Raw genomic sequence first — 27,225 nt, 5'->3', positions numbered from 1 at the left:
TTTCTGTCCATGAATTTTGCCCATTTTTCTATGGGACTTTTTGACCTTTTACCTTTACTTTTTACAAGTTCTTGGTATATAGGGATAGTAGCTACTGATTTCACTTTTTGGCTGTTATAAATAATGAACATTTGTGTACATATTTTTGTGTGAACACAAGTTTTCATATTTCTTGGGTATATACCTAGGAGTGGAATTGCTGGGTCACATGGTGACTCTACATGTAACTTTTTGAGAACTGTTAAGCTCTTCCAAATGGTTGCACAATTTTACATTCTCACCAGCAGAGTGCAAGTGTTCCAGTTTTCTACATCTTTAGTCAATGCTTGTCATAACTTTTTTGATTATAGTGGGTGTGATGTGGTGTCTTATGGTGGTTTTGATCTGCATTTCCTTGATAGCTAATGAGTTGTATGTCTTTTCATGTACTTATTGGCCATTTGTACATCTTTTTTATTCAGATGTTTGCCCATTTTTAAATTTGGTTGCTTGTCTTTTTATTGTTGAGCTATAAGAGTGCTTTTAATTTTCTAGATACAAGTCATTTATCAGATATATGACTTGCAAATATTTTTTCCCATTCTCTAGGTCATCTTTGTACCTTCTTGATGATGTCCTTTGAAGCATAGAAGTTTTAAATTTTTATAAAGTTCACTTGATCTAATTTTTCTTTTGTTGTTTGTGTCATATCTAAGAAATTATTGCCTAATTCAAGGTCATGAAGATTTATGCCTCTGTTTTCTTCTGTGAGTTTTATAGTTTTAGCTTTGATCTTTGACCCATTTTGAGTTAAGTTTTGTATGTGATGTGTGCATCTATCTGATTTTGAGTCATGGTGAGAAAGCTTCTCCTTGCACATGAGAGAGGAATTCACCTGTGTTTTCTTTTGGTATATGCATAGTTTATTTTTTACATTTTAGAAAGATTTTATTTACTCATTTGAGAGAGAGAGAGAGATAGTGAGAGAGAGCTTGAGCAGGGAGGAGAGGGAGAAACAAGTTCCCTGTGAGCAGGGAGCCAGATGTAGGGCTTGATTCCAGGACCCTGAGCTGAAGACAGATGCTTAACTGACTGAGCCACCCAGGTGCTCCTATTTTTTACATTTATATCTCAGATTCATTTGGTGTTTATTCTGGTATATAGTATGAAGAATCCATCAATTTTATCTTTTTTCAAAAATGGCTCTCCAGTCATCCTAACACCATTAAATAAAAAGTCTGTATTTGCTCAAATGATTTGCAATCCTACCTTTGTTGTATGTTAGATTTCCATATATAGTTAGGTCTATTTCTAGACTTTCTATTTGGTTCCACTGGCTTTCTATCTATTCATGTGCTAGTATCACACCTTTAATCATGAAGGCTTTGTAGACTGTTTTAACATCTGGCAGGAAAAAAAAAACATCTGGCAGGGTTTGTCCCTTTGAGGGGGGCATTTTGAGTAATCCTTCAAGAATAGCATTTAACTAGAAGTCATGTGTCGTAAGTTGAAGTCCCTCTTCTACCACTTACTCTGCAACCTTAGGTCAGTCAAAACTCATTTCTGAACCTCAGTTTCCTCATTCATATAGGGATAGGTTCCTTCCACTTGGGGTTGAAAAGAGTGAGTTATTTTAAACTAAGTCTATCTCAAAGACTTTTGTATTGACAGAAGATCTGTATGGACTCATTTCTAAGGCCATTGCTATATGGACTCATTGACCAAGGCCAAGTCTTGATCATTCTCTCTGGAAAGAGGAAGCAACACATGAATTGTCCAGGATGTACTTGTGTGCTGTTAATAGGAAGACTTATGTTACAAACCTAAATCACTGTGTGCAAATGTTTTACATGCCATCAATAAGATTCAGTGCCATTGCAAATGATATAAATAAATCATTTCTTCCTTAGCAAAAAAAAAAAAAGATATAAATATGTGTATTGAAGTCATATTGATTTCAGAAGCATCGATTCTGGCATCCCATTGAGTCTAGAGGCCTGAATTAGAGCGCAAAGGAGCAATAGCATCTTCGTTGTCTTGTGTGGGCCGGTTGTTAAAACCCCCAGCCCTGGAGACATGCCTGAAATGTTTAGGGCAGGGACTGAGAGGGGGAAAGTGCTCATACACTCCAGGGTCATAGAATCCTCAGCTCAGTGTCAGGAGAATCCTTTTAGGCATCAAAGCAAAGGTGAGGGTTAAATTTACTTTGTGGGTTCCCACCAGATGATGTCCATCTTCTGCTCAGCTTTAGACAGATGTCCTTAGAAAGTCCCAGGCAGAGTATTCTCAAGCAGAGAATAACAATGAAAACAAGAACAGCTAACATTTATGAAGTCCTGTGTCAATCAGCTATTGCCACAATACTGCTGCTTAGCAAACCACCCCAACATTTGGGGCTTAAAACAACAATCATTTATTCTTGTTCATGTACCTGGGGGTTGGCTAATCAAAGCTGGGCTTGGCTCCATTTGTAGGCTAGTCCATCTGGGCTCCCCATGACTCCTTTCTCTTGGCAGCTGGCTAGCCAGGGCCTATTCTCATGGTGTTGGGACACCCAGCATATAACAGGCTTCTGCTTGCTGAATGTCTGCTAACATCCTATCAGCCAAAGCAAAGCACATGGCTGAGCCCGAACTAAAGGGGTCAACAAGCACACTGTGCCTCTAATAGGAGGAAGTTTCTTTTTATTTTTTCATAAAACTGAATTTCCCCGGTCTGAAAAAGTTTAATATTTAATAAATAATATGCTTTCCCTACATTTTTGGTGTCAGATTACCATTTCTTTTTTCAAGAGGACGGTTATCACCGTGGGTTGAGGGGTTGGAGCCCACAATTCAGTCTTCTGCAGGTGCTTGCTGTGGGCTAGCACATGCTGCATGCTGGGCATGACCATCTCACTGACTCCTTATAGCACCCCGTGGAAGAGGCGTGTTACTGTTACCAGTGCCGGGTGGCACAGTGTGAGGGTGGAGAGTGCAAACTTGCCAGCCAGACTGGCTGCTTTTAAAACCTGGCTTCCTTGGGATCCCTGGGTGGCGCAGCGGTTTGGCGCCTGCCTTTGGCCCAGGGCGCGATCCTGGAGACCCAGGATCAAATCCCATGTTGGGCTCCCTGCATGGAGCCTGCTTCTCCCTCTGCCTGTGTCTCTGCCCGTCTCTCTCTCTCTGTGTGACTATCATAAATAAATAAAAATTAAAAAAAAAAAACCTGGCTTCCTTACTTACCAGCTGTGTGACTGTGGCCAGACACTGGAACTTTCTATGCCTTGGTTTCCCCCTCCCTAAAATAGGGATAATAGGTAGCTCTCGAATAGAGTTATTGTGGGAATCAATGAGTTTGAGTGTGTCTGGCTTTCTAAGTGTTAACTACTGTTTGCTCTAAATAAGTGTTGGCTACTATTATCCTCATTTTACAGATGAGGAAATGTAGGCTCAGAAGGGTTAAGAAACCCTCTCAAGGCTGCATATCTAGTAAGTGGTAAAGCAAGGATCAAAGCCTGGGCAGACTGGATACTCTTTTTTTTTTTTCTTTTTTAAAGATTTTATTTATTTATTTATTTGAGAGAGAAAAAGAGAGAGAACATGAGTAGGGGGAGGAACTGAGGGAGAGTGAGAAGCAAGCTCCCCACTGAACAGGGAGCCTGATGAGGGGCTCCATCCCAGGACCCTGAGTTCATGTCCTGAGCCAAAGGCAGACGCTTAACAGACTGAACCACCCAGGTACCCCCAGACTGGGTGCTCTTAATTGCCATATTCTGCTACCTTCCTTTCTATATTGACCTGCAGTCAGCCTCCCTGTGACTTCCCCATAAGATCTCATTAAGTTTATTGGAACTTTTTAAGTTTGTGAGGATTAAATGGAATAATGTTCATGAACAGCCTATCCCAGTGTCTGGCACAGAGTAGGAGGGCTCAGGAGGCTGGAGATGTCATAGACACAGTCTGTCTTTCCCTTTGCTGTTCACCACAAGTGATAACTCAGACTCTGCTTTTATGGCCAGTCCAAGGAAGGTAAATGCAGCACAAGCCTTTGATCGTAGGGACATTTGCTGGGTGAAATTGGAGCTATGGGCAATGCAAAGGAATTCTCCAGCAACAGGGAACTCAGAGGCAAGGTTATTTGTAGGATAGCCATTTGTCAGGTCCTCACTTTGCTCGCTGCCACTCTAATGGCCTGAAAGGAGGGACTGGGAATGGCATGAATTCATGGTGTGGTGGCCAGGGCCTGAACCCTTGCTGGAGCTGATCCAAGCCCCCACTGAGGCTAGAAGCTCAGAGAACTGCCTGCCATTGTCCTAAGGAGGGCATATTAGCCCTCCAGGCAACAGGATTACATTACATTACAGAATTGATTGCCGAGGTTCCAGAGCTGGGGTGCAGTGGGACCTTAGAGCAGAAAAATCTACTCAGAGCTGAATTATCCTTTGGGTATATGCACACAGAGACCAGGATGAGCTTTGGGGACTCTTGGAGAGTATTGAGTTAAGAGCTTTCTTTTAAATTTGGGAAAAACTGAGGCTCCGAGTGGAGGGGCTTGCTCAGAGTTCCACAGCAGTTTCTTAAGTAGCAAGACCAATAAATGGGTCCTGGATGGGCTTTGTGTCCTGCTTCCCCACCGAGAGTGCTGAGCACTCGCTACATGCCAGGCACCGTGCGGCCCCACCCCCTGGAGCACGTGTCTAGGTAGTCTGGCGGACTAATATTGGTGAGTTTCTGCCCCAATGGGCACTGACAACCACTTTCTATCCTGACTCTAGCAGCCTGTCTTTGACGCCCCATACTCTCTCCCTCGCTCCAACCTGCTCACCACTTTCAGCTGCTAACCTGAATAATTGAACCTCCTAGTTCTCCATCCTCCTTCGAGGCTCCTTCTCACCCACACACCCACCCCCTGCTGCCACCGAAGCAGCTCAGGCTGGAGCCTGGGCACCTGGGTTCAAATCTCCGCTCTGTCTCCTCCTAGCAGGGTAACCTTAGGCAAGTTATTTAATCTCTCCATTCCTCAGTTCTGGGCATGATCATTGTTTGAGGCTCACGGAGTTGACAGGGTGATAAAATGAGTTAACGCATGTCAAAGAGTGTCTGGTAAGTAAGTGCTGTCTTCTCATCATGAACACCACCCCCAGCTTATCTGTTCCCCTGACATGATGCTCCCTTTGCACAGGGACAGGGTGGGGAGCAGAAGGACCTGCAGAAGAGGAACGGACTCTTGCCAGCAGAATTTGGAGATTGAATGCAATGTTGAATTGAATGAGAGAAGGGCAGTGAGAAAGGGAACAGCATGAGCACAGGTGGTGTGGGGATGGGGTAGGGCAGAGCAGGTTTGGGGAAGGGCCCTGGGGGAAGTCAGGGTTGATGAGGCTGGAAGGTTCATAGGTTGGGGGCACAGACAGAGGAGGGCTTTGGAAGCCAACCTGAAAAATCTGCACTTGATTGGATAGGTGGTAGGGAGCTACTGAATCTAGAAAGATATTGATTCTAGGTATCCATTACCCAGCTGTCTCACCAAACCTTGTCACTGGTTCTAGTAGATGAACTAATTTTCCAGGCTCACAATCTCCCCAGCTAATGATCATTTTGGTGTTTTCCCCACTCACAGTGTTTAATTCCTCTTGGATCTCTATCTTTTCTTCTTGTACTGGCTAAAACTTTTTTTAGTTTTTGATTTTAATAAAGAATGTTACAAGTATTTCACCAATTAAGTATGACGTTGACTCAAAATTTAAGATCAGTACCAGATCAAAGAAGTATATTTCAATTCTTATTTACCAAGAGGTATTGCAAGGAATTAGTATTGAATTTTAGCCAATGCCTTTCCCACAGCTTTGATATAATCATATGGTTTCAACTTTTGATCCATTACTATGATTTTCCAACCAGGGCTTTAATACTGAATCATCCTTGCATACTTGGAATCAACTTTATTTGTTCATGGAATATTATTCTTTCTAATATTGTTTGATCAATGAGACCGTAGATTTTTTGCATGGATATTAATAAATTGTGACACTAGCCCTTAATTTTCATTTTTGAAACATCTTTGTTATGTTTTCATATCAGGATTATGCTAGCTTGGAAAAAATGAATTGGGAAGATTTTCTTCAGCTTTATATATTCTGGAACAGTTTAATAACAAAAGTATGTGTCCTTTGAAGGTTTAAAAGAACTTGCCCCAAACAAAAACAGAGAAGATACTTGCCTGAAAGCTAAATGGACATCGTATATTAAAAAATAATTTAAAAAAAAGAATTTTCTATTTCTGCCAAAGTGATTGGGCTGTTCGTGTTCTCTCCTTCTTGAGTTAATTTTGGTAATTCATGTTTCCCTAGAAAATTGTCCCTCCTGTTGAGATGTCCACATTTATTAGTGTAGAGTATCTTTGCTTTTTTTAATATCATCTCTCCTATGCTTCTGGTTGTACCTTCTCCTCATTCCTTTTCTTGATATTTGCATCTTCCTTTTTGGATCTTGCCCTAGGTTTGTCTGTCTTACTGGTCTTTTCCAATAATAATTTTTGGGTGCATTTATTGTTGTATCTGCTTTTCTCTGTTTCCTAATTCTTTCTCTTTTACTTTTTCTTTATCGGTTCCTTCCTCCTGTTTTCCCTAGTTCATTTCATTACTTTGTTGTTGTTGATGATGATGTTGTTGTTGTTAGAGAGGGAAAGAGGGAGAGAGGCAGAGGAAGAGAGACAATCTTAAGCAGGCTCTATGGCCAGCATGGAGCCCAGTGTGGGACTTGATATCAAGACCCTGAGATCATGACCTGAGCTGAAGTCAAGAGTTGGACACTTAACCTACTGGGAGCCATTCAAGTACCCCATTTTATTTTTTTATCTGGCTTCTTGAGTTGAGTGCTTTAGTGAAGCATTGCATTTTCTGCTTTAGGGGTCAAGGTTTTAAAGCATGTGTAACACTGGCAGAAACTGTTGGGGTTCTGACCAAAGGCACAAACTCTTGTTGAAGAAAGAATCTAGTCCTAGGGGCAGGAGAGCTGCTTTCCAGTCCTAGCCTTGCCTCAAATCAGCTGAGTGTCCCTGGTCCAGCCCTTTTTCTTCCTAAGACCCTGTTTCCCATCTCAGGCAACCAGATGTGGGCCTTATGAGGCTTGGCTCCCTTGAACTTCCTGCACCAGGCTGCCTCCTATCAGGATAATGCCCTCTATCTTTCAGGAGACAGATTTGGCCTCTCTCTGTTGTGGTCCTGGCTCCTATGCCTACACACATATCCACAAAACCTGCAAAGTTGAATTTTCTTCTGCATGCCAGAGCCAATAAGCAATGGTGACAGTGTGGCCTGAGCCTGGGTGTCTCAGCCGAGAGATACGTGGATCCTCTGGACTCATGGTCAGAGCATAGCCAGGTGTATGTCCATGGCAGTGGAGGGAGTGGCTAAACATGTGACCTCTGTCATTGCATTTATGGTTTGTTGTCATCATCAGGGGTGTGAGCCTGGGGCAGTGCTGGGGCTGGAGCTCCACAGCCTATCAGAGCTCCAGCCATGGTTATTTTCTCTGCATGTCTCACAGCCTTGTACCAATTAGTCTGACTCTTAGGCTCACTCTGGCTCCTCAGTTACCCTTTTTAGCAGCCCTCGGGTCACCAAATCTCTGTGACGGTGTGGAGAGGGCTGTGTGTCGGGTGTGAGTGCTCTTCCCACCTCTACCATGATGCTGCTTAAGGTAGAGGAGGGTCCTGGGCTGATGTTACGAAATGTGAGCTCAAGTACCTGCTCTGCCTCCTGCTCCCTGTGGGATCTGAGCCAGTTACTCCCCACCCACCGTGGGTCTCAGCTTTTCCATCCACAGAATGGCAACAGGGGTTGGCTAAGAAGAGCTTCAAGGGCCCTCCCTTCACCAATTCTTGACTGCAAACGGAGGGACCCTTATGAGCTCCAGAAAGCTCTTGCTGCTCCAGCAGGGCCGCTTCTTTCATTCACTTGACAAATATTTGTGGGCTTCTGCCTTTCTGACCTTGTACAAATACTTGACTCTGGAGTTTACTTTCTGGAGAGAGGAGCTGCCACAGAGGGCCGTGAGGGCTGGCTCAGAGGAGGATGGCAGGAGGCAGGAGAGGGCTGGGGAGAAAACCTTCTTAAATCACCTTTATTATAAATGAAGAAACATGAGTGATGCTTATCACAAGCTGAGATGCCCAATCCCAAGCCAGGGAGGTGGTGAGCAGAGGGAAGGGGGGAGCCACATGCCTGCCGTTTCATAAGGTTCTGGAAGGTAAGGGGAACCCTGTGAAATGAGGCAGCTTCTGGCTGTTGGCTGGACAGCCTTTGAATGACTGGCACTGGAAAGGCTGTTGGTTTATCTGGGGAACAGTCACAGCCCATACCTTGTGCTGGCTTGGATTCTTTGGGGAGTGCTGTTCAGAGGTGCTCTCTCCTTGGGCCACCTGCTAGTGGGGCTGAGCTCAGAGTCAGCTACCTGTGGTAATGCCTGCACCATGCCCCTGGGCCTCAGAAGAGGTTCCTGGGACCTGGCTTGGCTCTTCATGGTCAGGAGCTGCCCTCACCCAGTCTTTGGTGCCCACATTGAGAGGAGGTCAAGGTTCCACTTTCCTTACACTTTCTCGGTGCCATCTCCTTACAGAGTTCTGCTTCCTGGGGTTTCTCCCACACAGCATGAAACCCAGCACATTTGGACACTCCGTTCGTTCTGCGTTTACTCAGGGCCTACCGGGTGCCAGGCCCGATGGTGGATAAATGAGGTGTCACCCCTGCCCTCCAGAAGCTGGCAGCCTGCAAAGAGGTGAACACATACCCACCAGAGTGTCTGCTCCCAATGGCCAAGGCCTTAATCTCCACGTCCCAGGGCCCAGAACAGTGGCTGGTACGAGGAGGTACACTTCCTGCGCCTTTGTTGGGTGAATGACTAGCTCTGGGCCAAAGGAGGCAGGATTTAGTAAGGACCAGATACACAGCGGTAGGGTCTGAGGAGGGAGGTGGAGTGGGAGGAGGGAGGTGTTTGGGCTGGCCTCCAAAGGTCGGTGGTGTTTGGCGGCTGCGGCTGCGTGAAGCTGGAGGAGAGGGTGCTTTGCGCAGAGGCACAGCAGAAGCAAAGGTTCGTGAGGGGGAGAGAAGTCCGAGTGCTACTTCAGCTCTCGCAAGGTGAGCTGGCCTGAGCTCCATTTCCCCAGGGAAGCAGCCGAGCTGTCCTGGGTTCCTGCTGAGTGGAGCCAGGGTGGCTGGAGGGGTGTGTGTGTGTGTGTGTGTGTTTGTGTGTGTGTGTGTGTGTGTGTGCACGTGCATGTGTTTGCATGCATGAGTGACGGGAGGGAGGTGGGGCACACTGGCGTTTGGTGCCCAGACGTGACAAATGTGCAGATGTCCCAGGAGCCGTGGACATGAGCGGCTGGCCGCGGAGACACTCACCCCGTGATTTGTTGCTTTGATTCCTCAGGCCGTGACTTGGCGAGCACGACCCTCCCCGGGTACCCTCCGCACGTCCCCCCCGCCGGACAGGGCAGCTACTCAGCACCGACGCTGACAGGGATGGTGCCTGGTGAGTTTGCACTGCTGGCGTCTCCACAGCAGGCAGTGGACGGGGTTTCGGGGGGGCTTCCCCCCAAACAGCCTGGGTGACCTCTATGCTTCTGAGAAGTGGACCTGAATAAATGAGGCAGAGGTCTGCACTCTCAGTCTCTTTCTCCGCAGCTGGGCCTTAGTGGGGCCAGCATGAACCCAGAAAGGGGGGGCCTTGACTGTCACTCAAACGGCCCCTTGGCGGCCACAAGATAGTCTGAACACAGAGGGGTGCGGGACCTGACCAGAGGTTGCCCGGCCAGTGCTCAGTAGGGGGTCCTCCTCCATCCCCCCCCCACCCCCCCCACCTCCCCACCCCCCACCCCCCCACCCCCCCACCCCCCACCCCCCCCACCCCCTCCCACCCCCCCCCACCCCGCCAACTCGTGTGAGGTGAACACCAGGAGGCTCCCTGGGGGTGGGCCCAGGTGTTCTCAGCAGCCTTACTCCTTGGGGTTGAGGACCATGTGCTCAGGGCACATGGGGTGTTGGCTGGTGGGTTTGTCACTTGATTCTAAACTGAATACCCTGTGGCCACAGAAACCTCATCCCCTCGGGCCAGCAATGTATCAGTTTCTTTAAAGACATTTTAGAAAGTTGGCACCATGTTCCTTCCATTGTAGGATGGTGTGGGGAAAGACGACACATCATCATGGTGCTGGCTTTCTATGTACTAAGGGCATGAGCATTGCAGGGAAACCCAAAGTATCATTTTTTCAAAGATGTTTAAAAAAATCAGGGGGGATATTAGGACCGGATTGGATGTTGTTAAACTTCTTTTAAGGGTCAGTATTGTTTGTTGTTCTGAATCATTTACCTGGTGCTGAAGCTCCTCCTTCTAGCCCATCCTAGGGGTCCTGCTCAGATAACCTCATGCCTCTTCCAGTCTCTTCCTCAGCCCATGTCACGGGCATGTGCGGCTCGGGCCCGAGGATGGGTGGGGGATGGACAGAACTGAGTCTGAGACTGGGTGTTCACACCGACACATGAGTCCCCATAGGATGATGAGAGAACCTAGGTCTGAGAAGGGAAGCAGGGCAAATTACAGCCTGGTTGGGCTTTCCACGTGCAGCCAGGTCCTGGCACAGATGCAAAGGAGTCCCAGAATTCTCAATTCACTCCTGGCCTTCCAGGTTGTTACAAAGATGTATTTAATAAGGTAGGAGGACAGAGCATATTTCATTTAACGGTTTGTTAGCTTGATTTATGACTTTTAAATATGAGACATATGGGAAATGGCCTCTGCGTGTACTGTTGCCCTGGGCCTCCCCAGTGCCAGGGAGGCCTGCCAGGTTCACACCTGCAAAGAGCCTTTGCCTTCCTGCTGGCCGGATGGGATACTGGCAGAGCATTGGGAGATAGTATGCACAGGGCCAACAGAGGCCAGGGGGGACCCAGACCACTTCCCACCCCTATTCTCAGGAGATGGAGTCCAGGTCCTTCCCCCTAACAGCCCCTCACACTTCTATAGCACTTTGCAAAAGGCAGAGTGCTTTCCCAGGAACCCTTTATTGTTCCAACTCTCTGAAGGAAGCTGGGTAGGAATCGAATCCCCATTTTTCCAAAAGGGGAAGCTGAGACTCAGAGCAGTTAGGGAATCGCCCAAGGCGGCACAGCTTGCAGGTGGGAGGCTTGAATCTGGGTCCTTCCCTTTACTGCGCTGCCTCTGTGTGCTCTTACTCCATCACCAAGCTGCTCACGGATGGGGATGGCCATGGGGATGGCCGAGGGCCAGGCAGCTGCCCCAGGCCCTCCCCCAAGGGCACTCTGGCAGGTAAGGCTGAGACCACCCACCTGGCCTCACTGGCTTCCCACTGCACACCCCAAGGAGGCCAAGTTCAGAGAAGCGGCTGAGCTTTGTTGAGTTTATCCAAACAGAGCCTGCCCTGTCCCCGGCCCTCGTGATTTCTCCAGCCCTAATAACTGGGCTCAAGATACAAATGGCCGTGGGCGGTGGAACTCCCAGTGGGAACCCACGGCGATTTCCCGCCTCGTAACTGCAGCAGCAGGAATCACAGGCCTGAGCAAGCCAGCGGACAGGTGCTACCACAGGGTGGGCCTGCTGGTGAGGTCCCCTGGCATGGAGGGAGGGTCCACGATGTGGAGGGAGGAACACCAGCATGTTGGCTGGGAGCCCCCGTTCTGCCTCCCACTCTCTCCCTTTCTTCTCCTTTTGCTTTCTCTTCTCATACAGCCCGGGTACTCATTCGCTTCCAGACCTAGTGTCAGGGTTGGGACTCCATGCTCTGGGGCCATGGCCCTTAGTTCCTGTTCTCAGGGTCCAAACTCTATCACATCTTTGGGATTCCTTGCCAGTATGATCGCCAAAGCTGTTTTTGAAATGGCTTCATGGGGCACTGCTGGCCCACCGGCATGGGGGCCCCAGGGCTGGCACACAGCAAAGAGGGCCCACCTCACAGCAGAGGGGTCTTGGGCCTGCCATTCAGGCATCACGTGATCTGGCCTCAGCTTACCTTTCTGGTCAGCTGTCCCAGCTCACCCCTCTCCTGACCGCTCCCTGGTTCCCCCCACGCCCCACATTCTTATCGATCAGTGTCACTCTTTGGTCTGTTTGACCTTGGTTTATACTATTTCCTTCCTCTGCCTGTTGGGATCCAACTTTACCCTTCAGGCTAAGTAGAAACATCACCTGCCCATGAAGCCCTATGGTGTTGCCCCCCTCTGGGGGCTGCTTGGTACTTGGCTTTGCTATACCCCATGGCCCAGCATGTTTGTGGCCCAGTTAGCTATACCACTGGATGGTGAGTCGTGAAGGCCATGCCCTCTGCTTTGTCTTCTGTACTCCTCACAGTCCTCTAGCACATAATAGGTCCTTTTGTGTGTGGTGGCAGGGGAAGGGGGCAGGGAAAATGAATATTAAACTGTGGATTAGCTCCTATGACTTGTTGCACAGTCCTGGAGCCGAGGGTTGTGCTCCCTCTGGAGGTTCTAGGGAAAGATCCCTTCCTGTGGGTCTCTCTCTTCCACCTTCACAGCACAGAAAGGGTCAAGTTTCCCTTTTTGGTTAGATACATAGGGCCCGCCTGAATAATCCAGGATACTCTACCCATTTTATTTTAAGATTGAATTTATTTATTCATGAGAGACACAGAGAGAGAGGCAGAGACACAGGCAGAGGGAGAAGCAGGCTCCACGCTGGGAGCCCAACATGGGACTTGATCCTGGGACTCTAGGATTATGCCCTGGGCTGAAGGCAGACGCTCAACCGCTGAGCCCCCCAGGGATCCATCTTCCCATCTTAAAATCCTTAATCACATCTATAAAGGGAACCCCCTCCCCCATTCCTCCCTCCCTTTTTTTTGGTCCATATAAGTAACATTCACAGGTTCTAGAGATTAGGGCATGGATAGACCACAACCTGTTTGGGGATTTCAACTTTGTTCAGACTTTTTAAAAATTATTTTATTTTATTTTATTTTATTTTATTTTATTTTATTTTATTCATGAGAATGAGAGAGAGAGAGAGAGAGAGAGAGAGAGGGAGAAGCAGGCTCCATGCAGGGAGCCCAATGTGGGACTCGATCCTGGGACCCCAGGATCCCACCCTGGACCGGAGGCAGGTGCTAAACTGCTGAGCCACTCTAGGATCCCCCTTTTTTAAATATTTTATTTATTTATTCATGAAAAAACAGAAAAAGGCAGAGACAGAGGGAGAAGCAAGTGCCTCGCAGGGAGCCCCATGTGGGACTCGATCCCTGGACCTGGGATCATGCCCTGTACCGAAGGCAGCCTCTCAACCACTGAGCCACCCAGGTGTCCCTGTTCAGACTTCTGATCCAGTATCTCTTGGGCTTCTGAATCTGGGAGATGTTCATTGACTGTGGCTGTGCTAAAGGCGATACCATTTCACAGCCTTCAACACAGCCAGTGTGGAGTTGGTACAGTTTGGAGAAACAGATTGAGCAAGGCTGTAAGAGATTGTTTAACCTGCGTTGGTCTGAAGCTGTAACATGGTAATGGTCTGTTTCACTATATGGAACAGTCGCCCTGCCTCCCCTAGCAGCAAATGCAGTGGGAACCTAGAGATCTTCTAAGTTGTTTTTTTCCATGCTAGGTTTTAGGAAATTTGGCTGCCTCCTTTTCTTTTAAGGGAAGACTTGCACGTATAAAGTTTGCTTTTAGGACACCTTGAGGAGGAACTGCCTCCAGAGGGTACTTGGGCAGTTGAACTTTTGGCCCTGAGAAAAATAGGCATTATGTTTTTTCCGTATTAAATGCCATCTTGTTGGCTTGGACTCTGTATTTTCAGTCCTGATTCCGCCATCAGGGTGTTCATTGTATGACATTTCCCGCTCCAAGGCCTTCCCATGTGTGCATAATGAGTCTTCTTAATCTTCTCTGGTATTTGTTGATTCCATTTCTGCAAAATCTGTATATCGATCACTTACACTGAATAAAGCAAAGAGGGCACACATCAGCTTAGAGTGGACACAGTTCAGTTTTATTTTCATCAATTCCTAGCAAATACGAAAAGTTTTGCACCAAAGATTCCATAGTGTCTTGATCGGTAGAAGTACTTGATTCCTGCCTGGCGATATTTGTACAAGCTAACAGATACCGACATGGCATTTGAAACTCTTAAAATTTCTAGGCTCCCTTTGGCTTCAGTTAGTCTAAGCAGTCAGGAAACCGTATTTGAGATGACCCAATCAGGGATGTGCCATCTTTGTGCTGCCCCTTTAGGAGCTTTAGGCCAGAGTGCCAGGAAATCTTGACCACGTCCTATTTGCCTCCCTTGGGCTGCAGCAGACAAGAAGCTTATTGGAGGCCCTAGAAGGAGCACAGCAAGTTCCTCCTGGCCTGGGCACTGCACTTGCCATGGATTGGTGTACATCATTTCTAGGTGCTTTTCAGTTAAATTGCTCAGTTAGGGGCACCTGGATGGCTCAGTTATCGAGCATCTGCCTTCAGCTCAAGGCATGATCCCAGAGTCCTGGGATCGAGTCCCATATTGGGCTCCCTGCAGGGAGCCTGCTTCTCCCTCTGCCTAGGTCTCTCTGTGTCTCTCATGAATAAAGAAATAAAATCTTTTAAAAAAGTAAATTTCTCAATTAACTGATGGCTTTTATTTTCATAAAGAAGGGGGTGAAGGTGGATAGAACAGGAACCTGAGGCCAGTGAGGAGGTATGGATCAACAGGGAGAGATGGGCAGGCAGATGCCCACTGGACTCTGGCAGAAGGAATGAGAGGCAGGCGCAGCTTCTCAGCCCCTCTCTGCTGCTCTTACAGACCAGCCCTCTCCCGGCTGTGGGTCTCACCTCAGAGCACCCTTCCCAGTAACCAAATGCATAGTAATTTCCTATTGCTCATGTAATCTGTGACCACAAACTAGTGACTTAAAACATAAATTCATCACCTTATGGTTCTGGAGGTCAGAAGCCCAAAATGAATCTCGGTGGGCTAAAGTCAGGGTGTTGGCCGGGCTGTGTTCCTCCCGGAGGCCCCAGGAGAGAACTGTCTTCTTGCCTTTCCAGTGTGTTGATACTCCCTGCATTCCTTGGTTCGTGGCCCCAGTGCTTTATCTTCAAAGCTGGCAATGTCAGGCTGAATCTTTATTGTGATGCCATCTTTCTACTTTTCTCTCTGGCCTCCCCCTTCCACTTATAAGGACTCATGGGATTTTATGGGACCCACCCAGATAATGCAGGGTAATCTCCTTAGCTTCCAGCTAATTGGCAGTTCCCCTTTGCTATATATAGCCTGCCATGCTCACAGGTTCCAGGGATTAGGATATAGACCTCTTTGGTGATGGTGGTGGGGCATTATTCTGCCTACCACACCATCTATTTTTTTTTAAGATTTTATTTATTTATTCATGAGAGACACAGAGAGAGAGGCAGAGACACAGGCAGAGGGAGAAGCAGGCTCCATGCAGGGAGCCTGATGTGGGACTTGATCCCAGGACTCCAGGATCACGCCCTGGACCGAAGGCAGGCGCTAAACCACTGAGCCATCCAGGGATCCCCAGCCTACCACACCATCTAAACCAGGACCCCCATCACTCCTCTCACAAAGTCTCCTGTTCTTTTCATTCACGATACTAAGCACAAGTGAAGGAATTTACTTAGTGGTCTATGCCTTCCTCATCTGCTTTCCCCTCAGCTCTGTGCAAGTATACAAGGGCTGTGCAGCACACAAAGCTGTCTATTCTGTTCGCTGCTGTGTCCCAGTTCCCAGCCACAGGGTGCACTAGGGAGGCTGGGTGGTTATAAGCATGGACCCTGGAGCCGGATCGCCTGGTTTTGAATCACCATCCTATTTCTCACCAGCTGCGTGACTTGAGGCAAGCTGCATAACTTCTTTGTGTCCTGTTTCCTCCTCATCTATAAAATGGGAGTGATGGAAATGAAAGGGAGCATTACAAGATGTAATTTATGTAATATGCTTAGAATTTTATCTAGCATATAATAAGTGCCATGCAAGTGTTGATGATGATGACGATGACTGTTGTTCATTCAGGGCTCTGAGCTGGGTGTGGTGCTGAGAAAAGACACCTAGCTGGCATGCCTGCAGTGGGCCTGATCTATGCTGGTATCAGGTTGAGGACTCTCCAGCAGAGTTCAATGGCCCATGGAGCCCACGGATCAATGGGAGAAACAAAGAATCCAGTCACAAAGAGTGTTGCCAAGCAGGAGTGGAGGCACACTTTGAAGACAAGGAGAGGCACCTGGGGTTAGTTCCATTGAGAAAGGTTTCCTGTTGCAGGATCTGTAACATTGAGAAGGGTCTCCTGTTGCAGGATCTGTATGTTGTTGGCCAACTGAAAGGAGGGCAGGGGCTTCGGGATGGAGCAGGAGTTGAGCCCAGTGGCTAGGGTGGGTTGACGTGGGTGGAGCGTGGCCCAGCTAGCCCACATCTGGGTAAATTACGTTGGCAGGAAAGGGAGCTGGTTGAAAAGGAGGAGGCTGGTGGCCAGCAAGATTGGGATTTGAGTTGTCAACTTTTAGAGGCCAAACAGACATCCAGGCAAGGCCCTCAGCAGGTAACAACGCAGTTCAGGAGCGCTGGGGCCAAGCTCTGGCCCAGAGAGAGAGAGAGGGAGTTCCTCAAGGAAAGTGAGGGGTACAATGGAGGGAGTATGGCTTCAACACTGATCGCTGTCTGGCTATGCACGAGCTCCGTCTGAGTCACCCTTGCCTATTGTTTTTAAGAATCGTTAAAAAATTTTTAAGAGATTATTTATTTATTCATGAGAGACACAGAGAGAGGCAGAGATACAGGCAGAGGGAGAAGCAGGCTCCCTGCAGGGAGCCCGATGCCAGACTCCATTCCAGGACAACAGGATCAGGACCTGAGCCAAAAGCAGACCCTCAGCCACTGAGCCACCCAGGTGCCCCCGAGAATCATTTGAAATGACAGTTGTAATGTTACTGAAGCACCAGCCCTGGGTGGCAGGAGAGGGGGGGCAGGAGGGCTCCTTTTGTCTTTCTATAGCAAACCCCTCCGTGACTTTGAGCCTCCACTGCTGGGCAGGCCTGCTCTGTGGAAGCCAAGCAGGTTTGGGGGAGTGGGGGTCCAGCAGGGAGGCAAAAGCCTGGATTGTGGCCAAACTCAGCCAGGGACTCACTATGTGATCAGACATGCCATTTCCACTTTCCGGGCTTCATTTAGCATGTGGACCATGGGTAGAGTACACTCTACACAATTCTGAAAGGCATGGCTAGGACCGGTGGATGGGAGCCAGAGGGCCCCCTTTCCAGACTTGTATAAAGACCCTTCCCCGAATTAGAACTGAAGATAGGCAAATGGGCAGGTGGGGGGGGGGTCCCAGAAACCAGGAAGTAGCTGGTGGAGGGCCTGAAGCATGGAGAGGGAGGGGGACTGGACCGTGCTCCCCAAGTGCCTCGCAGGCCTAAGCATCAGGCTCAGTGTTTGCTCAGAGAATGAATGGCCTTTGGTTTTAGCTCTTTCTTCCCCATCACCGTCACCGTCACCAGGGCTTCTGGTGGGCCCCCGACCTGAGAGCTTTTGAGGCTCCCTCCGCCTGTTTCCGAGCTCAGCCTGGGCTCCCTGGCGCCCACCTGTTGCTCGTTCCTGACTCTTTGCTGCCCTCTAGTGGCCCCCAGTCACTCTGCCACACCAGGAACAGAACTGACGGGGAATGAATACCAGGCACAGCCGGGAACAGCAGGTGGCTAGACATTTGGTCCATCAAACATTTCCTGGCAGTGCCAGTTCTGGGCTATAGTGTGGTTTTGCAGACACAGTCCCTGCCCTCAGGGAGCTCACAGAGTGGCTGGGAGACAAACAAAAAGTCATTCCTGTATGCTGTGTTAGGAGCTCAACTGTAGGAATGTGCTGAGGAAATGCGAAGGAGGGGGCTGCTGAATTTGCTGGAGCCACGGGGTGAGGTAGGGGAAATCCAGGAAGGATCCCCAGAGGAGGTCACTTGGGCCGGCCCTTGAAAGGCAAGTTTGCAGTCTGAGAAGTTGGAGGTGCGTTGTTGCACGAGGGACTGGTGCATGAGAAGACCCAAGGAGCAGAGAGCATGGGCACCCGGCAGGAGCTCTGGGGTGTGTGCAGGGACAAGCAGGAAGGACAGGCTGGGCTGATTGAGGAAGAGCCTCTCCCAGCACCCAGATGTCAATGCCTGGAGACCTCGGGTCGGGAGGGAGTGCCACCAGCAGGCTCGGCAGGTGGCAGGCTCTTCCCAAGCAGATCTGGATGTGAGTCAGGGCAAGGCAGCTGCGCCCTCACGGAATGGAGCATGAGGGGGCTGGAGTGATCTGATCTGAACAGTCTCTGTAACTAGCTCCTGGGACTCCTGTGTTGAAGTGACACTGGGACTGGGGAGAAATGGATACCCCGTGTGAGCTTGATGATCTTGCTGAGGTGGGGAAAGAAAAGAATTGTAAGGCGGGGCGCCTAGGTAGCTCAGTTGGTTAAGCGTCTGACTCGATCTCAGCTCAGGTCTTGATCTCAGGGTGGTGAGTTCAAGCCCCGTGCTGGGCTCCACACTAAGCACGGAGACTACTTTCAAAAAAAATTGCAAAATCAAAGACTCAGAGATGGAGAACACACTGAGAGCATGAAGGTCCTATTGAAACTTCAGAGATCTGGGTTCTGATTCTGGCTGCAAATACTCGTAGTGTGACCTCGGGACATGGCCTTGGGGCTCCCTGCTCTCTCAAAACAGGAGCCAGGAGGTGGGGAAATTGGGTAAGATGCTTCCTGAGGGGCTTTCTGGTCCTGCCATCCAGGATTTCTAAGCCTGTGACACCTCTCCCAGCTCAGCTGGAAGGTTCCCTGAGCCCTGCCACCTCTGTTCTAAGTGGGCAGCAAATACACTGGAGTTCCTTTCAGGTCTGGGTCTGTGATGTCACAAGGCAATGGCCCTGGGCTATCATGTGTAATTTGAAAATGACTTCCCAGGGGTACAGCTGAACAAAAGGGGGCTCAGGATATGCTAATAATGTACACCCATTGCCACGTCTCCACAGGGAGGGTCCCCTAATACTGCGGTGACCGTCAAAGACTAGCTGTCAGGGCCTCCACACCTGGGATGGGTTCTTAAAAGACTTTAGAATCTAGAATGTTAGGACAAGTTTTAGAAGCAGCAAAGGTCACCATGATTAGTTCTATCTAAATGCTATTTTTGTTTTAGATTTATTTGTTTTTTTATATTTTATTTATTTGTTATTTATTTATTTATTACAGAGTGTGCATGTTGGGAGGGAGGGGCAGAGGGACAGAATCTTCAAGCAGACTCCCTGCTGAGCGCAGAGCCCAGTGAGGGGCCCTAGGTGCTCCATCCCAGGATCCACAAGATCATGACCTGAGCCGAAACCAAGAATTGGATGCTCAACTGACTGAGACACCCAGGCACCCCAAGTTTTCAGTTAGTAATAATTGGGCCTTGCATAAACCGCATGGCTATAATAATGCCACAGTGCAAAGCTACTTCCATCTAAACAGTGTCCTTTTGGGGCTTGTGAGGGGAAGAGGGAGGGAGCACATCACAGACCTTTCTCACACATACCCTGTGGCGGAAACAGGTGAGAAGCAGAATCCTAGCTGCGGAAGAGTGCCCTGCTGAGCCAGGAGCTCACTGGCTGCCCCGGAAGTATCCAGCACTGGGGAGCTTGGAGGAGGAGCTGAGACCGGCTCACCTCCTCCAGGCTGCTCTGCGTCTAGCGCACTTGGTAGCTTTCCCTGTGTCTGCTCCTTCTGATGGCAGTTACTGAGGACCAGTCATGAGTGAGGGAGACCATATGTCTGGGCTCCTAATGTGCATCTGCAGTGGTATTTTTAAAACAAACAAAAACTGGATTGTGATGCCTTTTTGGGAAATTGGGGGATATAGTCAGGATTTGCTTTAGAAGAAATTGAAGTATTTGGAGGGCATCTGAGCACTGGGTGAAATGAAGTAGGGCCAGTTGGCCTAGTGGCTGTTAAGGGCTTCTTAGCCCCAAGAGGTTGGGTTCCCAAGTTGGTTCAGAGAGAAGTGTGGGTACACAGCCCTAGAGTGTGGGTGCCCTGAAGAGAATGAGTGGCCTCACTGGGCTGAGAGCCTTTGTCCTCCTAAATCCTGATGGCTAAGTCCGATTCTAGGAGATCCTCCCTCCGTGGACAAGGGCGGCAGCTCATGGATGCACAGGCCCGAGCAGAGCAGCAACAGAGAAGTCATCCTCAGCACCTGGCCGCACAGTAAGTGGCGGAGCAACCTGACCTCAAGAGCCCGGGGTTTGAAGCCATTCTATTGTTCTTGCCTGAGGCTCTGCCAAAGGGTTGGGTGGCAGTTCTCTCTGGTTAAGTGGCTGAATCCTGGTTAGGGGCAGATGAGGAAAAGGTGCTCTGGGCCTAGCCCAGCCAGGTGGGCTGGGAAGGGAGAGGCTGGGAGGGAAGGGGTCCCCATGCAGGAGGGATATCCAGGGCTCAGATGGCCTTCTAGCCATCTACCCATTGCAGGCTTAGGGCTCAGTCCACTTCTTCTGGTTAATTTTACCCTTAGTGTTTATGACATTACCTGTGAGTGCATCTTAGCCCCTACCAGACTCAAGCTCCTGAAGAAGGAGGTTGACATCCTAGCCAGGACTTCCCAGGGAACAATAAGAGGAAATGCAGGGTCCCTGGGCTAAGGGCCTAAGAGTTTTTCAGGAATTCACAACAATTTGAGGGCTGGCCCAAACTGTTTTTGCCTTGAAAATTCAATTCACCTGGCTGGCTCAGTGGTTGAGCATCCGCCTTCGGCTCAGGTCATGATCCCAGGGTCCTAGGATTAAGTCCACATTGGGCTCCCCTCAGGGAGCCTGCTTCTCCCTCGCCTATGTCTCTGCCTCTCTCTTTCTGTGTCTCTCATGAATAAAAAAATAAAATCTTTTTTAAAAAGAAAGAAAATTCAAAAAGGAAGCTGGAAACCTGGCATTAATAAATGTTACCTTTAATGTCTATAAATTGTAATATGATGTCACCTCCATTATCTATTACATTTAGTGCTCCTAAGAATTTCATTACCTCTGAAAACAGTATCTAAGTTGGATTTTCTCACTTTACAAGAATTCCCTGGTCTGTATCTTGATTGCTGAGAAATCATAGCCAACCATGGATTAGATAAAGTGCTTGTGGCCAAATAATTTCAAAAGCAAAATTATAAAAATAAGCCTTTTGTGTTTTTTGGAGTGAGAAGTATCATTATTGTGGTACCTTTATGGGTGAAGTACAATAAGGTGAGTAGGAGAGATTCCCTCATAGGAAGACATTTGGGGGTCTGGGAAGAAGCAGTGTGGGAGACACTCTGATTTCTTCTTTAACCATATTGAATATAAAAAATAATGATGGGGACTTGAGTTGATCAGATTTCACCATCCATCCAGTTTTCTTTCCTTTTCTCCTCCCTCCCTCTCCCTTGCTCCCTCCCAACATTTATTAACTATCGGCATGTGCCAAGCATGAGCCTAGGGATATAAAGGTGAAAACCGTGAACCTTGTCTATGGAAAGGTCTTAGTCCATAGTGCAGATGGGCAAGTCAGTGAGGGTCTATGGGGACTCTGAGAGTACTGAGAAGGGGGTGCAGCCTAGACTAGGGATGTCAGACATAGGGGGCCCCAGAATTTCTCTATAGGAAGGTTGGAGTGGGAAGGGCATGTCTGAAGCTGATTTTGCAGAGTTTTGCTAAAATTGTGAAATACTATCCACATCAAAGAATTTAAGAGGTTAGGAGTGTAGCTAACCCTGGGTCAGGGGAGGAATCTAGGAAGAGATGAATCTCTGGCTTGGCTTGTCATTGGGGATGAAGCATATGTTAGCCAGTGGGAGGTGGAGTGAGGTGGGAGAGAATGAACGGATCGAGGTAGGGGGCAGTGAATACAAAAGGTATGCTCTGCTTCTATACATCCTGGAGTTCTTCCAGAAAACCAGACTGAATCTACCGGGGTTGTCTGTGTTTTCCTCCCTTTGATTTGCTGGAATCTCCAAGCCCATCTATGAGACCTCAGCAGCTGTCAGCCCTCTGCTGACTTGACCACCATCTCTAAGCCTGTGGGTCTCTCCACCTGGGACTTCTCTCTAGAGAACTTCCGCAGGCTCGGAGTAGGGAGAGCCAGTAGGGCTTGGCTCCTGCTCTCCAGAAGACTTCTTAATGAGGCTTATGCCCACGAGCTAATTCCACCAGCAAACCACCCTACTCCCACCCCCATCCCCCCCCCCCCAAGGGTGGTGTAAAAGGAGCCTTCTCTGTTATCCTGGTTGCAGTCTGAAAGCACCTGGTGAGGCTGGAGTGTTTATACCCACATCAGGAGCAGGCTAGCGGAGTTCAGAGAGGTACCGTGCCTCTGCAAGTGGTGTTTTTTTAAAAACAAACAAAAATTGGATTGTGATGCCTTTTTGGGAAATTGGGGGACATAGGATTTGTGGCCAGGGGTACACAGCCAACAGGGGAGCAGCTGGGCCTGGCCCCTGGCGCTCATGTCTCTAGTTCACCCAGCTCCCAGTGCCCATGAAAAGAAGGAATGGGCTCTGGGTCCGGGAGATGATCTTGATTTCCCTGGTGCTCCGTCCGGGCTGTGGGTGGCCTTTCTGACCCAGAGGCCTTTTTGTGACCCAGAAGAGGCTCTTCCCAGTTGGGACACCAGAGAACCACACTTTGGATTCCAGTATTTTCCCTTCTACTCCCCATCTTCCCTGTTTGTGTTCCACATCCTTCTCAGCCCCCAATCAAATGCTCTTATAGGAAGCCTGCCCCCCACCACCCCCCACCCCCAGGGCCCCGTCTCTCCCGTGAGCACGTCCCAAGGTGCTGCCTGTGGTCTACCTGGGTCAGCGCTATAGCAACAGAGTGCTCCTATCTCCTGGTTGTCCTCTTGGAATCCTACACCTGCTCCGTCCCTGAATACAGTAGGCACTCAATGGAGATGGGTGGAATTTGAATCAGGCACATGCCCCTCCCTACCTTGTCCGGTCCAGAGTCAGGGGCTGAGGGCCCAACTGTGTAATTAAACAGAGCTTCAGCTTGACTTCCGTGCCCCGACTCTTTCTTCCAATATTTGCTCTGGCTCCTCGCTGGAAGACGCGGAGACAATGGCCCTTGTTACCCTCTGTTTGAGTTATTTATTTTTTTCACTTTTCCCTCCTTCCCCTCTCAGGGGACTCGCCTCTCGCCCTCATCCCTCATGTTTTCCCTTTCACTTGACTGTCACTCTCATTGTCCTCCCGGGGCCGGGAACGCGGGGTGACAGGCAAGGGGAGCCCAACCGGGCCGGGGAGGCTGGAAATATAGTCATTAATGGGACCCGCGAAGCCCAGATGTCCTCCCTGAATGCGGGTAATTTGTTTTTAATGAAAAACCACGCGGTGACCCTGAACAAATGAATTTTCTTTATAAGGAGTCTCTGTGCAACGGCACAAATAAAGGACCCAAATCAGGGAGACTTAGATCCAGGGTAGGAAAAAAGAGAAAGGAAGAGGGAAAGAGTGGAAAAGAGCAGCGAGAAAGATAAAAGAGGGAGGAAGGGAAATTTTAAAATGACAACTGTGTTATCATGTCCTTTTGTCTAAAGAGCAATCCCAGGTCACAAATGCCTTGGGCATTGTCCTGCCAGAGCAGGATGCATGACAGTTGTGGCCATTTTGAGGTCTTGTTCACAACAATGCGAAGGATGCGAACCACCATCTGGACAGACCTTTACGATTTACAAACCTCTTTAGTGTGTGATCTCAGAGGATCCACACCGTCATGTTAGGAGGGCTCCATTCATAGCCCCATTTGACAGAGATGAAAACCAAGGCTTAGGAAAGATGGTTTGCATCAGGTCACACAGCTAGGAGGAGCTCCAGTCCAGATGACAAGGACTTTGCAATTTGGTGTTTGACTCTTAGAAACATCTGGAAATAGCTTGCTAGAGAACGATGTGCACAAGCGGATCTAGGTAAGGGGAGATACCATGTCTGCAGCCGGGAGTCTTGGGTCGAAGCAAATGCCCACAGCCCCTGGACTTCCTCTCCATCAGGGCTTTGTTCAGTGTGCAGACTTTCTGAGACCACTTTGGGTGCGGTATTTGTGGAAACAGAACTCCCCCAGGAGGAAGCCAGAGACACTTGGGAAAATGGGTGTGAGGGAATCCAATCTGGAGGCCAGCCCAGCTGTGTATCACTGGCCATTTACCCGGGACCTTGTGGTGTGCAGTGTGGAGCAGGTGACTGGGGGCAACCGCAAAGTCATGGACTCGATGGGGGCCCCAGCGGAGGCCCCACCCCTGGCTTTGGGGGAATCCTCCTGTGGGTAAAGCATTAGAGGTGGTCAGCACAGGTCTAGATTGGGGTGTGTCTCTGTGGAACGGGGAGGGTGTGACTAACACATAACCTCACAGAGGGCTGGAGACAGTCCTCATTCTGTGGCTGCTGCTCCCTCCGGCACAGATGGACAGGGCTGGACTGAACTTGAGAAATCAGCCTGCGAGTGTGCAGTGAGGTCAAGGAAAGCACTTGTTCAGAGTCACACAGCAAATCAGAGGAAGAGCCAGACTGGCCTTCTTGCTGCCGGAGACGTCTGCTCTGTTGTTCCCACCCCGGAAATACCAATGTTCCCCTTCCCCCACTTTCAGTTTTCCCCTGAAGCAGTGAAAAGAAAGCATTTTGTCTCCTGACCTCGGGCAGGCCTGGTATTCCTGGGGTGAGCCCTGGGTGACTTGGCTTCTAGAACCACTCAAAGCAGGACTCTCAGCCCACCCACCCCCGCCTTGTCAGGTTCTTCCTAAGCCCGCATCTTTCCCCCCAGCCCTGGGACCCGGCCAGCTGGGAGAGCACCCCCTGGGATAGAGACAGTTCCCGTCCCCTGGCCCATCAGGGCTTCTGCCTGGGACCTGTAGGCCACGCCAAGGCCCCAGCTCCTCCCATGCTCTGCTTTTCCCCCAGAGTCAGGCAGCTAGACAAAAAAGAAATGATTGTTTTCTTTTCCTGGGTTCAGTTTCCCTCTGGAAGTTGTGACCCAATTAGAAAATCAGACAAATAGAAAAATCTGGCCACGACCCCAGCTGAGGTTAGAAAGTCTCTGCTCGCATTTAGGTCTCTGCCTCCCGTGCTCTCCTGTGAGTCCCGGGCGGCGCAGGCTCCCTTGGCCACCTGGAGCAGACCTTCCTCCGTGCCGTGCTCCTCCGTAATTGATGATTTATTCCCCACTGACTTCCAAAATGGATTTGAGACAGCTTCTTGACCTTTCAATAATATCAGCCCAAACCCAAAATCCCTGTTATAAAATAGGAGGACCGCTGGTGGGTCACACGTAGAGGCCCAGGAGTGGAGCTGCTGCTGCGCGCCTCACCTCCGCAAGTGGACTGGTTTTTGACAGGGTCCCACCATCAAGCCCAGCTCTGCACCTGGAGCTGCCCAGGCTTCACTGCTGGGAGCAAGGGGCTCACTTTCTTGGAAACAGTCTCTGTCTGGATGCGTTCCAGAGCGTGCTTCCAAAAACATAGTTTTAATCAAAAAGAAGACCACCAGAAAAACTGGGACAAATTGTGATTTTTGACAGTGGACAGTTGTAAATGCCAGGAGGGGTTGCCAGTTGGCAAACAAACTCCTCTGATGAGGTCTTCGATTAATTATACAACCAGTGAGCTGACCAGGGCTGGGGTCTCTTAATTGTCCTCAATTGTGGGATGAGTTCTGGTCTTCCTTTCCTCCCTCCCTCCCTCCCTCCCTCCCTCCCTCCCTCCCTCCCTTCCTTCCTTCCTTCCTTCCTTCCTTCCTTCCTCATTCATTCCTTCCTTCCTCCAGCAATCCCTCTGCTCCTCCTGGGTCCTGAGCCCAGTTCACAGAGTGGGCCCAGAAATTACTGAATTTCTCAAGTCCTTGGAGTGTCTGTGGGGAGAGTCACCCACGTTACTGACTCAGAATGGAAAGAGACCAGCTCAGTGGTGGCAGGTTTGTGGGATTGCTAGGCCCAGGGACTAAGCAGGGACTCTGGGGGACCAGAAGGTGAGGTTTGGTGGATGCAGGAGCCCAGGGCTGGCCTGCTGACAGGAGGGGATGCTCTGGCCTGTGGCCAGCCTCCCCGGGAGGGCTCCGAGGGAAGCCTGGCCCCTGGAAATCTTCATGCCCGAAGTGGGTGCCAGGCCCATGTGTACAAACAGGGGGCTCAGTATTTAGGAGTGGGGAGGAGCAGGGAGCTGCCCTGAATGGCTGCCCGCTTTGGAAATTTCTATGCATTTGTAATAACAAAATTACCATAATTTGCTCGTTAACGCAGCTAGATCAGTCAAGCATTGTTCCATCGCGGGCAGGGAGGCCGCGGCGCCTCTCTCTGCACACTCTACACACCCCAGCCAGCCTGCCAGCCCTCGAGAGCGCTGGAAATTAGCATGCAAATGGTCCTAATTCGGTGGGCGAGCTGTCAGGCAGCGCCTCTCCGGCCTCGTCTCTGTGAAGGCCCTGACAGCCCGGCTCCGGCGCCGGCCCACCCTCCTCGCTCCAGCCAGGAGGGGCTCCGAGGGCCACCTCCAGACTGACAGCTTGGCGGCCTCCCTCCCTCGTCAGCGCCATCAGGCCTGGCGGCGGACTCCCCGGGGAGCGGGCAGGCCCTGCCACCGTGCCGGCTGGGGCTGGCCGGAGGAGGCAAGTAGGCAGGTGGGCCGGTGGGGGAGGCTGGCCAGGGCTGGGGTCCACCAGCCTTGGCCGGACGGGCCGTGGGAGAGAGTGAGGGTGGAGCCGTGCCGCCCCCCAACCCCGACTCAGGGCCTGATTGGGGCACGGGGACCCTCAGTGTTGGTGGGTTTTGAGAATGGGGACTGTGGGGCACCTTCTACCAGGAGCAAATTCAAATCCTGCCTGGCTCTTCCTCCTTTGTCTTCCTGGTCTGACTTAACACAGGACTCCCCCTCTCCCCTATACCTGGAACATCTCTGCCCAAACTGTGCCTGGAGTTCCTTAGGCCATAATGGAGAATGGGGAGGCTAAGAAGGAGTGTGCTGTGGGCAGGATGCCCTAGACCGGGATTCCACACCCCTGGGCCTCAATCCTGCCTCCAGGATCATGAGCCTTTAGGCTCGTTCCCCTCTCTGGACCCCAGCCTCTGCATCTTTATAGTGCGGGTGTCTCTATGATTCTCCTCCCAGGGCTGTCCTGAGGATAAGAGAGGGAGACGGCCCCGCTTTAGAGCAGTAGGTGCCATCTAGTGAGAACTTCCGTATGCTGGTCCTTCCCAACCTGTGTGCCCTTCACAGTAACCCCACCAGGTTGGTGTTGATCTTACTTACCTGAGGC

General features: G+C 49.9%; 1 protein-coding gene across 4 annotated transcripts in view; it reads left to right on the top strand.

The window, feature by feature from the left end:
- Positions 1 to 27,225, top strand: part of PAX5 (paired box 5) — a 195,644-nt gene that overhangs the window by 139,799 nt on the left and 28,620 nt on the right. For all 4 annotated transcript variants that reach the window (XM_072841961.1, XM_072841964.1, XM_072841963.1 and 1 more), the window contains one exon: positions 9,387 to 9,488. In XM_072841961.1, the coding sequence (XP_072698062.1) occupies positions 9,387 to 9,488 (102 nt within the window). The remainder of the gene's footprint in view (positions 1 to 9,386; positions 9,489 to 27,225) is intronic.

This window comes from Canis lupus, chromosome 10, assembly GCF_048164855.1.
Source record: "Canis lupus baileyi chromosome 10, mCanLup2.hap1, whole genome shotgun sequence".
Lineage (NCBI taxonomy): Eukaryota > Metazoa > Chordata > Mammalia > Carnivora > Canidae > Canis > Canis lupus.
The sequence above is the reverse complement of the archived record's forward strand: the minus strand, read 5'-3'. Positions and strand labels throughout refer to the sequence as shown.